This window comes from Equus przewalskii, unplaced genomic scaffold, assembly GCF_037783145.1.
Source record: "Equus przewalskii isolate Varuska unplaced genomic scaffold, EquPr2 ChrUn-6, whole genome shotgun sequence".
Classification (NCBI taxonomy): Eukaryota; Metazoa; Chordata; class Mammalia; order Perissodactyla; family Equidae; genus Equus; species Equus przewalskii.
This window is the reverse complement of record NW_027228754.1, coordinates 1,726,356-1,740,187: the sequence shown is the minus strand read 5'-3', so window position 1 is coordinate 1,740,187 and position 13,832 is coordinate 1,726,356. Positions and strand designations below refer to the sequence as shown.

The 13,832-nt window shown below is 46.1% G+C and overlaps 1 protein-coding gene across 1 annotated transcript in view; it reads right to left on the bottom strand.

Moving 5' to 3' along the window:
* Positions 1–369: 369 nt before the first annotated feature.
* KCNJ10 (potassium inwardly rectifying channel subfamily J member 10) overlaps positions 370–13,832 on the bottom strand; it is a 31,955-nt gene continuing 18,492 nt past the window's right edge. The window contains exon 2 of the mRNA XM_070608430.1: positions 370–5,377. Within this exon, the coding sequence (XP_070464531.1) occupies positions 4,238–5,377 (1,140 nt within the window). The 3' untranslated portion in view covers positions 370–4,237. The remainder of the gene's footprint in view (positions 5,378–13,832) is intronic.

Here is a 13,832-nt window from a genome sequence, read left to right as displayed (position 1 = left end):
ACACTGTAGCATGGAAGGGAAATTGGGCTCATGATCACTGGCCAAAAGGGACAATGCCCAGGATCCAAAGCAACTTGACTTACCTGAATTAAGCTGAACCAATTTTCAGATTCTGGGTCTTAACATTTTTTTTAATATGTCCTTTAAAAACTGCATTGAAAAGTATTTGTTAAAGGATCCTAAAGTTAATGAGGGGAGGTGTGGGAAAGGAGGGAATGGATGATGGCAATGAAGGGGAAAGGCCTGGCCACATGGTCAGAAAGTCTTCCAGCACAGCCTCATTCGACTCTCCTTTCCCATTGGTAGGCCTATGAGTTCAGGCCTTAATAATAGGATTGATTCAGATTTCTAAAAGAAGATAGAGTAAAGAACAGAGATTCATCCATTTTATTTAGTAGGTTGCTCTGAACAGACAAAAATAAACCAAAAAAACATCTCACATCTTTTTCCTAAGTAAATTTGACCTGGTTTAGTCCTTAATGCAATGAATGGAAAAGCCATCTCTAGATACTTCTGCTTCAGTAGAGTTGGCCATTACTGAGCCTGGAGGCCCATGCTAACTTTACAGCAAAGGTAGTGTGTTATTTTACAAATAAACTAGGTTCACTAGCAGGGGTAAAGGACCAGGGGAGCAGCGCTGGGGAGAGGGCAGTGTCCCCAGCTTGTAGCAATAGTATAACTGGCTTCCTTTCTCTGCATAGGCCTCATGGGGAAATCCCTGGATGGTCTTAGTAGCTGACAGAGATCAGAGGGATAACGAAGTGAAGTACACAGAAGGGATTTCAGAAGCCTCTCGTGTCCCTGCACCATCCCCCAGGCAGGTGGCAGCCCCACTCCTTATTTTCATACAGAAGCAACAAAGCCAAAGCACTACCTCTCCCCCATGCCCAAATGCCAGGATTGGGACTTCTAGCATAGAGAGCATTCTCTTTGGGCAGCTTGCAGCCATACAGAGGGCTGGCCCTCTGCCTTGGGAGTATCTTCGGCCCAGCAGCTCTTTCATCCTGGCATTTGGATTCTAGGGTTGAGGTTTCCCTTCAGTGCCTCCCACACACCAGTGTTCAGCATCTCAGTTTAATAGCCATCACTTCCAAGGGCTGGAGCTCCAGTTGCCCCCACCTTGTGGAAGAAGGGGAAATACAGGCCACTTCAAGAGAGGAAAACAGAAGGGTGCTTTTATTTTAAAGCAAAAAAAAAAAAGTGCTACAGTGACAGGACACTTCTGGAGATAGAAGCACACAGCATGAGTAGTGGATTCTCCTAGACTTCCATGGATGGAGTATCTCCCTTCCTCATTTTCCTCCTATCTCCCCTCTTCCTGGTCCTACCAGCAGCACACGGTTTATCAGAAGCCTCAATGGATGCCTCTTTATTTCTGGAGAGCAGATTCCAGCCCTCCCTTTCCCATCATCACACCAGAAAGACCTCATCAGGTGTCTCACATATACTGAAACCAGGTGCACTGGTTTTAAGTCTGGAAATCTGGGGAGTCCTACCCCAAAACCAGAGCAAGATGTCTGTCTCATGCTAAGATCTCTGAATATTTCCTTTCTGTACATTCAGTTATATTTGGTCCTATATACATCTATATACATTTCTCTACATATATATATTATCTCTGTTTCTTTCATATATATGATATCCTAATTCCCGAGCCTTCACCTACCTCTTGTTTGCTAGCCCAAGGAAGACTCCAGGGGTTCATCAATTTCGCTAGGTGCCCCAGCACCACCCATTCTCATCTTCACACCCTGAGTATCCTCCCCCATCAGTTGTCTTGCCTATCCTCTGAAATCCCCCTTAACATCTGTGCCTAGTGCTCTCCTGACATTCCAAGTCTATGGTTGGTGTGATCGGGGGCCCATTTCTCACCAAACCTGGCTCCTTCTAAAGCTTGTCCGATAGCTTGAAAGGGGGTTTCAGCTCAGAGGAGATGGGGGCTGCAGTCTAAAGCCATTAAGGGTTGAGGGTGGGGCATGTTATTCTTTGAGGGGCTTATGGGAGAATAAGCTAAGTTGTATTAAAAAGTATGATTTAAAGTGCAATTTAGAGCAAAGTCTGGGATCATGGAGGAGAATCAGAAAGGGTAGGTGGGAAAATGTTCTCTTCTCATTTTGTTATCCAAGAATCTGTGCAGGGTCTAAGGGCTTAGACAGCAGGGGAATGGGAAGAGAGAAATTCCCTCAGGAAGGATGCAGCTGTGTGCAGAAAAAACTAGACGGAGGATAACTTGCTAATGGATAAGAAGATATAGATACACACACTCACTCACACACACTGCCGTACTTTTTGCCCTTAGACATTGAAAGAAATCAGGTGAGTAACGGTGAATAATGTTGAGAGCTCAGAAGCTGGCTCTGCCTTCTGTTCTCTGTTTTAGATTTTCAAGTTTTTCTGGTTCTTGTTTTCTTGAGAGCTAGGGAGCAGTGGTGGGGTTTATAGTAAGTAGAGAATCAAGGGTCTTCATTAAGATATAGTTAATCGAGTTCAAGGAGAGATCAATATAAGAGGATCTTGTGCAGTTGTAATGAGTGGTGACCGTGGGTCCAGCCTCAAAATTTAGAGTTTCTCTGCAAACCTCTGCACACAGATGCGTGTACACATTTTGGATATGTATGTAGCTGAATCCACCTTAAATAAACTGCCACTTGATTGATATAGGGATTCTGTGCCAAACCACTTTGAGGTGGAGGATGTTCCTTGGTCTAAATGAGACCAGGAAGCACTCTTGAGATTTGGGGCTTTAGAGAAAGTTCTGGTGCCAATACATAAACTTCCTGACTCCAACCACAGTCCCCACAAGGGAACAAGGAATGGCCTGAGTCAGATCTCTTACAGTACACCTTTTAACTTGCCTAAAACTGGCCTCATGGCAGAGGAAAGTAGAGATGAGGCTGATACTCATTTTATACCAAGTCTCAGAAATGGCTGAGGGAGACTGTGGTTACTTGGTCAGGAGGTATAATTTCCTTCCCTCCCAGTATTACCTAATGAAGTAGCTGGCACTTTTCAGAAGGGCCTTGGGAGGGATAATAGGGAGAATAGTGTCTGCCAGCCAGAGTTCTGCCTTAACAAAGCATCCCCAATTCCCAGAGGCTCCATACAGCAGTCTGGAAATCAGAATTTACTCATCCCACTTGGTGGGGTTGGTTTAACTTTCCTGGGGAATCTGTCCCCTGTCAATCTAGTTTTAGTAGAACATCAGTGTTGAGAGGGAGGTCCTTGTATTTCCCCTCCCTGCAAAGGGTTGGGGTTAAGGGAAGAGAGGGCTGGGCTGGACAGGAAAGAATTCAAGAAGCCAGGGACAGTGTAATCTGGAACACCATTTCCAGGCCTTTCCATGGGGCTGAGCACTAGACTTTTTCCAAGGGAACATACTGGTGAGGATCATCCCATTCACAAGGCACAGGGAAACAAATCCCAGGGCTGCCTGGAGGATAGATCCAAGGTTTTGGACAACAGTTCAGCATTATTCATTCCACACTGAAGAGTTCAGAATCCAGAATGGGTGCAGGTGTGGTAGTTGTGACTATATGTTTTGTATTTCTTGGGTTAACTCCAATCCTGCAGGAACAGGCATCTATGAGATAACTGGCTATGCTAAGAAAGGGTCCACTTGAGAAACTAGAAAGAGGAAAATAGTAGTGGCCAAGTTCCTAGGTTATCGTCGAGAGTTACCAACAGAAATTAACTACACCATGAAAAACCCTAACTTCTTTCAACAGGTTGGTAGAGAACCCACGATAAATTAATTTCAGATTCCTATATTTCCGAGGGCACAGACCTCACAGGGACCATCAGAGAGTCTTGCCTTAGGGAACTTGGTAGGTGGGAAGATAGAGAGGAAGGGGGCTCCAGCCTCAAGTCACCCAACTTTCTGGTGATGGCGGGAGGTGGGGGGGAGTCTATCCATCCAACTGCACGGTCCTCCTAATGTGAGTCTCCAAGCATGGCTGAGGCCTTCTAAGCCACTTCAGCCTAATCTTCCCTCTCCTTCCCCCATCCTGGCTTAAAGGAGGTGTGTATCTTGGGGTGGAAGTGGGACGAGGTAAAAGGGGACAATGGGAGGAAAACTTGGATTCCAATTGGCCTAGACTACCCACAGGCCACTGAGTTAAAGAGGGAGTGGAAAATGGGTGTTTCTGGGGCTCTCCAGTAAGCCTGAGTAATATGCCTTACCCAGGCTGCCAAAAGAGGGAAAGAGACCAGAGGGGTGGGGCGGTGGGAAACCAAGCCATCAGACATTGCTGATGCGCACACTAAGGGCACTGCCCTCCTTCTCAGCTTGCTCCCTTAATGACTCCTCCAACCTGAGCTTCTCAGGGTCTCCATAGCGTACAGTGCTGTCACGGAGGCCACTAGGAGGGGCCACTTTCACAACTTGGTCAAAAAGGCTGAAGTCAGCTATGTATTTACCACTGGCTGACAGTGAGATAGCAGGTGTGAACTCATAGCCCCAAAGGATCTCCTCTGGCAGGTAGGAAGTGCGCACCTGGCAGGTGGCACTGGTGGATTCCACTGTCCCACTTAGGATCAGCACCAGCTCAAAGTCACCCTCACCACTGCGAAGAGGGAGATCTTTCAAGGGACTGGTCTCATCTACCACATGGTAGAAGGTAAGGGGTAGAATGAGGAAGGGGCTGTCAGAGGCCGTGTCTACTTGGAAAGTCACATTGACTTGGTTGAGCCGGATGTTCTCACCCTCCTTGGTCTGGTGGGTCTGAAGCAGTTTGCCTGTCACCTGGCAGCCAATGAGGAGGCTCTTACGCATATTGGCGACTCGGATCATAAGGCAGGGCTTCCCATTGTGGGCAGCTACGACTGCATGCTGGCTGAAACGGATGGTCTCAGCCCGCTTCTTGGGCCGGGCAATCTTTGCCAGGAAGGTACCTGTGATGAAGATTTCCAGGATGGTGGTGAGCACCAGCTGGGCAATAAGAAGCACGATGGCCAGTGGGCATTCCTCACTGATGTAGCGGAAGCCATAGCCAATGGTGGTCTGAGATTCAAGGGAGAAGAGGAAGGCCCCAGTGAGCGTGTGCACCTGTACCACACAGGGGGTGTGGTTGGCCGGAGGGCCCAGCTCTAGCAGGTCCCCATGAGCCACAGCTACCAGATACCACACCACACCAAAGAGGAACCAGGTGCCTGCAAAGGTTGCAGAGAAGAGCAGAAGCTTGTAGCGCCACTGCATGTCGATGAAGGTTGTCCACAGGTCCTTGAGGTAGAGGAAGCGCTTGTCGGCAATGTGCTCCATTCTCACGTTGCTGCGACCATCTTTTGTCAGGACTCTCCGCCTCCGTATCCCTGGGCCCATTAGGGGCCGGGTTTCTGTCTGAGTGGTCTGGCTGTAATACACCTTGGCAACTGATGTCATCTGGAGGAAGCAAGACAGCATAATGGAGGTTATAGCAGAAATTCAGCCAGCTCCTAGCCACCAACCAATGGGAAGAAGTAACATTCATTTTGGTGCCACCAATTTATTCTTTTATTAGCAACTATTTACTGAGCACTTGCTATATGCCAGGCACTGTGCAAGATGCCAGTAAGTCAAAGATGAAAATGACATCATCTTTGCTCTCCAAGAACTCAAAGCCTGGTGAGAAAGGCATGTTCAAATAATTCCAATACAGTCTGATATTTGTAATTCTTAACAGAGGCAGAGAAGAAAGAGTAATAAGTTCACAGTTCTTTGAAGGTGGAGGTGTGAGTAAAGAGGGCTCTACTGGGCTCCAATTGCCACAAAACCAGTTCTGCGAAAATCTCGAATTCTGAAATAGGATCCCTCCTCACCGTCATGGATGGCATCAGTAAGAAAGACTATCCCATGGAAATCCTTCCAGGCCAATCCCCCTTAACACACACATACCATTAATTTCTCCATTCTCTCCCCTAGCCCCAAGTCAATACTCGCTGGTGATACTAAGATATTCATGTGGCTCAGAAAACAGCAGAAACTGCCCATTCTTCTTCAATTCACCCTTCAAGATATTCTCTGAGCACCCAGCCCGTTTCACTACTATTATCATCATCATCACCATCACCATTATCTATTTGCATCATCTGTGTTAGGGTCTGGGGTAGTGTTAGGAAGAGCACAGACAAGACCTGAACAAAAAGAAATAAGCAATGGTGGAGGAGAAACAACGTGCTGATGCTTCCTGGCAGCACTGGAACATTTTCCCAAGGACTGGGAGAAATGCCAGATTGTAGGTGGCAAAATTGTCTTGACTGAGTGAAGTAGGAGAGTTAGGAGTGTATATTAGTTAGTGGCTATGTCTGCACAGGCTCAAATTCAGGATTGCTATTTGTCCTGATAGTAGAAAGTGGGACAAGGCTCTGAAATAGGAGACAGCTCACTTAATTCAAGGTGCCTGGCACCCCTGCCCAAGGACTAACTTGTACTTTTCCAGCAGAGAAAGAATTTTAATCACTTTAGGACTTGAACTCTGGATCTGATGGCCAGATCTTCTGGGAAGGAGCGGGGTAGTCTCTGGGGAGTTTGGTCCCTCTTGGAGAACAGAGAGGCTCATCACATTCTCCATCCCGAGAAGTCTGAACCATTGAATTTTATCATTCTTCACACTGCCCCTACCCCATCTTCCCTGTGGCCTTACCCCTGGAAAGCTCTAAATTGTTTGGGTCCATTCAGTTACTCACCCAAGTTGGCACTAAATTGGAGATCACCAGTAGATGAGAATCCCAGAAGGTTTAGAGGCCACCAGGAGCCCATTTTACCAGCCCCCACCCACCTGGAACTTTTGTACAAGTGAGACTTCTCAGCCAGACTTGGATGCCATCCACTTCCCAATATCCTTGGCTACTTCAGAGCAAAAGGGAAGCTCGGTAATACTGAAGTTTGAAGAACTCTTACATACAGCCCAAGTAAACCCCTTTAGTACTCATTGGTAGTAATAATAATTTTAAAAACCACCAAAATGCCTGCATCTGTATACCATTTAAAGTTTACACGTTAGCATGCCTTCTCATTTGATCCTCCAATTCCTAAAAAGATGTGAAACCTCTATAAGGGATTTTGAGGAACTATCAGAGAACAGAGGAAGTGCTGGAAAGTTGTGGATGAGTGAATATAATTTTAATTTGCAAAAAGAAAAATGAGGTACATTTCACAAACTACAAACAGGTAAGATGTTGATCTGAGGCAGGATTCTAGAATGAGCATTAAGACTGAGTACTTGGCAGGGTGGGGGAAAAGTTATCAACAGGACCCAGCATGAGGTTCCCAAGAACAAGTCACATCAAACTCACTTGATCTCCTCCTGTGACAAAGTTCCTACATGCAAATCAGAGAAATGCAATAGGAAAAGTGTATCTAAACAAGATTTTTGACAAGATCTCATTATGTCCTTAGAGATAAAACAGAGAAAAATGAACAGAATGCTAATCTAATTCAGTGACTTAAAAAAATCAGTGGTACTGGTGAGTGAATCATAATAGCCTAGAGTCAGTTTTCTAGTGATATACCAGAGAGCTTTATCCTTGGCCTTGCCCTATTCCATGTTCTTAACGCTAATTTTATTCAGAACTATAGAACACATGGCCATCAATTATGTGGATGACACAAAGCTGGGACGGATCACAAATGTAAGACCTGGGGCAGAATTAGGTTCCAAAAGGAGCCACATGAGTGCACCAAATCTAACAAAAAGGATAAATGTTGGGTTACATACTTCGGTCCAAAAATTACCTGAGCAAATTCTGGATTGGGAACATGTGATTTAGTAAGCAGTACCATGAAAATAAATTTAAGCACTTTAGCAGAAAATAATCCACTATGAGTTATCTTTGTATTTTCGTTGCCAAAAAAGTAATGCAACCAATCTTAAGATACTTTAGTTGAATTAAAGTATCTAGAATAAGAAAGTAGTTGATTCTGCTCTGCTCTGTTCATCCCACACCTGTAGTATCGTGTATCAAAGAATACTCAGGATATGAGAGGATTCAGAACCAGATCACATAAGAAATGGTTGGAGGACATGGGGACATTTAGTCAGGAGAAGAGACAATCAGAGGGATATGATGGCTGTGTGCAAATGTTTGGTTTGAAGGGCTATCATGTGAATAAGGGTTTGGACTTGTTCTTTGAGCTGCAAAAGAAACAAGCAGGACCAGTGAGTTCCAACTACAGGGGAAAAGATTCCAGATTGATATGACAAAGAATACTGTAACAATCGGGACAGTCCAAATGTGGAAAGAGCTTCTCAAAAGGTAGAGAGTGCCCTGTCCCCAGAGGTGTTCAAGGACAGGATGACAAGCACTTTGCAGACATTCTATAAAGGAGATTAAAGCTTTGGATGCGAGGTCGAAAGATTGCCTTTGAGCTTCCACCTACAGTCATGGAGGATCAAGATGCCTGCTTCCTTGTCCCCATCTCTACCCACCCCACCCCGACCCCGCACTTTCGATGGTGACACTCAAGGATCCTTCACCAAAGTCCTAACTTGCTTTGTGTTGAGGAGAGATTTGGAATATCTGGGGAAATGGAAGCTCTGGGGCCCAAGGAAAACTTGCTTATTGTTCCCAAAATAATAGTCCATGATTATATATCACTTTACAGTTAATAAAACGTGTAATTTGACCCCCAAACTATAAGGTAAGTAGGAAAGGCATCACTAGAAACTAAAGCTCAGAGAGATTAACCCCAGGTAGATTAGTGGGAGAGTTGGAACCAGAACCCAGGTCTTCTGGCTCCTGGTCCAGAACTTTTCAATTGTAGCAACTGCTTCTGTGTACCCCAGGTTCATTCTCATGGGTCTCATGTTCTCAGGAGGCGCCTCTGTGTTATCCTGTATAGAGGATCATAGCTGAGGCAGAGAAGACAGAGCTTGGAGCTTCTAGAGCCCGGTGTTAAGGCTATAGACTCATGGGCACTGGAGATTTTGGCTACTGGCTAAAAGTCTTTGTTGTGATTGCTGCCTCCAGCTGTATGCCTGCTGTTGCCAACCTTTATATCTGCCTCCTCCAGCTGTAATCTGCTGCTCCCAGCTGTTGTACCACCTCCCACAGCCAGGCAGCTTTGTTCTCCATGGTGGTCAGTCAGAAGCAAGATAAACAATCAGCTACACTCCACCCCCAAGCTGGCCAGGCCTCCAGGGAGAATAGGCCAAAGCTCTGGAAATGGTTTGCTGCTGCCCCACCTGAAATACATATATTCTTTCCTCTAGAGGGTGCTGCTGCCCCAAAACAGTCCCAGGCAGACACCAGGGACAGCGTGAAGGATTCTGAAGACCAGCCCCCAAGTGGTGAGACGAGACAGAAAGACAATTAACCTTTCTTCTCTAGAAGAACTAATGATTCTTTCCCTAAAACAAAGGCCAGTCATACCTACAGTGCTGTCTAGCATGTTCCCTCAGCAAATACCACTCGCACCTGCTGCTTCATGCCTGCAGAAGGACCTAAAGCTCGCTTTCTCTACCTGAGAGCTCACGAGTCATTTACTCTCCAGCACAAATGGTTTATCAGAGCCTTTCCTGAGGAAGGGACTGCTCTGGAGGAAGGACACTGCACTTGTGTGTGACTCTCGTGACTAGAACTGATCCATAGCTCCCCACTGCCTTTAGGATAGACTACAAGCCTCTGAGCCCAGCATTCAAGACCCTTCAAGATTTGGCCTCTGCCTACTTCTTGGCTCCAATCTTGCCACTCTTCTACACAGCCCTTGGACTCTAGCCCTGTAAGGAGCCTCACTGTTTCGTCCTTTCTACCTTGGGACCTACTTTCACACTGCCTTGTTCCATGCCTACCTGATAACCTCCTACTTATCTTTCAAAACTCGATTCAAGTGTTAGTTACACCCTTCGAAGCCTTCTCTGACCCTCAGAGAAATAGTGCATCTTCCCTATCTCCCTGCCCCCACCGCAGCGTGGGTTTACTAAGCATGGTTTTGTACACATATCTATTTTAAAACATCATCGTGCTTTGCAGTAGTTAGTTTACCATTGTTTGCCATCTGTGAGTTCTTAATTTAAGGCCATGGACTCTGAGTTTCACCTGTTCCCCAGTATCGAGTACAGTTTGTTAAGAAAGACTGCGTAAAGGCATGATTGGAAGCCTGACCTGGACAGGCAGAGGCCAAGTGAGAGCCGGAACCTTGGCCTACCTTACAGGACAGGCCAGGTTCATGGAGACCCTCAGGCAGAGCCACGGCAGAGTGGGAGAGACCCAAGTTTACACAGGCTCCATTAATGCTGCAGATGTTTATAAATCCTTTTTTCAAAAGGTGTGAGAAGGGCCGGCCCAGTGGCACAGCAGTTAAGTTCGCATGTTCCGCTTCTTGGCAGCCCAGGGTTCACCTATTCGGATCCCGGGTACTGCTTGGCAAAAGCCATGCTGTGGTAGGCGTCCCGCATATAAAGTAGAGGAAGATGGGCATGGATGTTAGCTCAGGGCCAGTCTTCCTCAGCAAAAAGAGGAGGATTGGCAGTAGTTAGCTCAGAGCTGATCTTCTTCAGAAAAGAAAGGTGTGAGAAAGCAAGGCCCAAGCCATCAGTCCCAGCTCTCCTCTAGGCCAGCTATTCCCTTTGCAGGAAGATGGAGAGGGAAGATGAGCCCTGTAAATAGCTATGGGCATTGGAGTGGACTAGAGTGCCAAATTACGTGACTAGAAAGGATGCTTTGACCCCTCCAGGAGCAGGGGTGGAGGGAACAGGGAAGAGCTGCACACCTCCTAAATAAAAAGTGATGCTTTTTTACAGGACTGGCGTCCAGCGCAGAGAAGCAACCCTGAGCAAAGAACTTTATCTGTTTTCTCTGTGGCAAGAGCAAACTGACTGAAAAGAGCTTTGGGGTACTAATACCAAATGCATTCATTTCCAGATGTGAACAATTCCTCTTTCTTCTACCTGCTGCCCCTCTTTGGTTTCCCACATAGCTTACAGTGCCATCATCCTCTGAGTTACCACACTGAAAATCTTGGGATCTTCTCAAACTCTCCTCCTTCCTCATCTCAACTCTCATCTGATGCCATGTGCTGTGGACTTCTTACTTGGGTCTATTCCCCTAGTTCAGGTCCTTAATGCCTTTTGGCTGAATCACTGCATCAGCCTCCTACTCATGTCCTGTCTCCATTCTTTCCTCAAATCCTTCCTACGCTGCTACTGGATTACTCTTCCTCAGTTACACCTCTGATCACTAATCAAGGAGCATTTATCCAGTACTTCACAAAGCACATTCACATTTTCTTCCCGGGGCATTCCTGTGAGGAATTAAGGTTATAATCCTCATTTTATGAAGAAAGAAACTGAGGCTCAGAGAGATGATGTGACTTGGTAAATTGTGGAACTGGACTCACGCTCAGGTCCTTTGTCTCCCAAACCCATCCATTTTTCACTATACTCTAACTGTCTCAGGTCTTTCCCCAGCTCAAAAAGTTTAATGTCTCCACGTTATTTATCAAAGAGAAGCCAAACTCCATCTGGCACATATGGCCTTCCCTGGTTTCCTTCTAAAATGCCTTCCCTACCTTCCTCTTCTCATCTACGGCAAGCTTCAGGCAAACAACCTGTTCCCTGCTCCCTGTCGTACACACTCATGCTTTCCTGCCGTTTCACGATTGTTCGTGCTCTTCTCTCTTCCCGGCCTCCTCTTCCTCCTTATCTCTACATATCCAAGATATCTTTCAGAGCCCAGTTCAAGTGACCCCTCTTCCATGAACCCTTCTCTCATCCCCACAGCCTTCAGTAATATCTCCCTTTTCCGAGTTTCCATCTATCTATCTATCATCAATCTATATATCTATACACATCTATTTGGCATACCATGTGTCTTCTACTGCAAATAAGCTTACTGAAATGAGGAGTCAGGCATAACATGTTCTGATTAACCTGATGTATAACTAGTACAATATCTGACACATAGTAGGTGCTGGGAAGTATTTTACGAGTGACTGAATGAGCAGAAGGGGGTTCCCAAACCACTCTAGCTATAGGGGCCAATCTAAGAGAGTTGGGAAGGGAGCCTGTCCTCACAGTAGGGCTAGGTGGTGTGGGAGATCTTGTCCTGAGTAGGACCGGTGGAACTTCACTCTGTCCAGGGCCTCTCTCGCTCTGAGGCCTTCTCATTCCCCCTTCTTGTTTGTGTCTTCTCTTGATTCTCTTATGATGTTTTCTCTTTTTCATTGTACACACGGAAACCCCGATAACTAATTATCAACACTAATAGATATGCAGACAAACCAGATGTTCTCATCTGTAATGATGTTGCCCACCACATAGGAAGACCCATGCAGTTTCAGTTGTATTTTCATGCATTCGTAAGATAAACATTTTTTTTTAGCAGCTACTGGGTGTCAGATTCTAACAGGAATTATGGAGATGAATTAGACGTACATTCCAGCCTTAAGAACGTTGCAGTCTAATAAAGGAGACAACCATAAACAGGCAGGAAGTGACAAATGCCATAGAAGAGGTATCCATGAAGTGCTAGGGGAGTTTGTGAAGGGAAAGGTGACATCTAGCTCAAGGGAGCAGGGCTGGGAAGGAGACTAACTTGTATTGATTGGGCACCATTATGTGCTAGGCACTGGGCTAAGCTGTTGGGGATTTTTAAATGTTAACTCATATAATCCCCCAAACAACCCTGTAAGAATGTTATTATCCCCATTTAGACCAGGAAACATAAACTGTAAGAACGAACCAGGAGTTAAGTTTTTTCCTCCCTACCTGATTATCTCACTCAGGAAGACTTTATAGAGAAATGTGGCATTGGGCTGGGGCTGAAGGATAGGCAAGAGTTGGACCCTTGGAGATTGGGGTGGGGGTTCAAAGAGAAGGCCCTTTCAGGGAAGGGAGCAGTGAGAGTAAAAGGTATAACACTGAGGAAATCCAGGGCCAGCCAGCGGGTAGGAGCCATTCATTTTGGTCGAATTGTTGGGAGCACATGAAAGACCTTAATAGGACAAATTGGGAAGACAATGTTGTGCTCTGATCCCTCAACACCCTTCTGCTTTGTGGCCAGCTTCATGTATTTAAAGGCTGGGTGGCTAGAATGAGGGGCAACAGCCCCAGCATGGGTGTGGAGCCCTGTGGCTCCCACGGGGATCAGATGCCGGGCCATGGGTTCTTCCCCATGGCGCTCTAACCTGCTGGACATCCTTTCACGGAACCACCAGATGAGTTTGCTTTTTTGACTGCGGAGTACTTCTTCTTCCTAACATTTGGTTCAGAGAAGTGGAAGGAGAGACGGGGAAGGAAACTATCATTTATTGAATGCCTACTTTAGACCAGCACTTCAGATTTCATCTTTGTAACAACTCCGTAAGGCAGAGTTTTTACCTTCAAATGACTGATGAAACCAAGGTTCAGAGAGTCCAGGCAACACAACTTGTAAGTAGAAGAGCTGAGAGTTGTACCTAGTTCTGACTGCATTCCAAAGTCCTGTCCACTATAGCTTCAGGTTAATACTACTGTGAATTTGCCTTCACTGAGCAAATTCAACACCCAACAACCAGAGAAGATGACACTGAAAGCATGCCAGAGGGCTAGCAGGAGCCAGCCTGGTGTGAAAATCCACCCACAAAGTTACCCAGGGTGCATCCGATGGCTGGTGGTGATGCTCTGTTTTGTGATTGCTTTACCCCATTGTTCCTTCTCCCAGGTTTGTATGGCATGTCTTTATTCTCCCCCTTTCCTTCTCTAGGGCTCTTCTCCCATCTCTCTTCCCATCTCTTCTATCATCTATGCTGCCCTGCTTGCCATCTCGTATTTCCTGCTAGCTGGTATTGAAATGTGTTTCCACCTTCTGTCCTCCTTTGCACATCCTCTTTGTCTTTTCATTTCCTACACACACGTCTGCATCGTGCCTTCTTCTCCTCT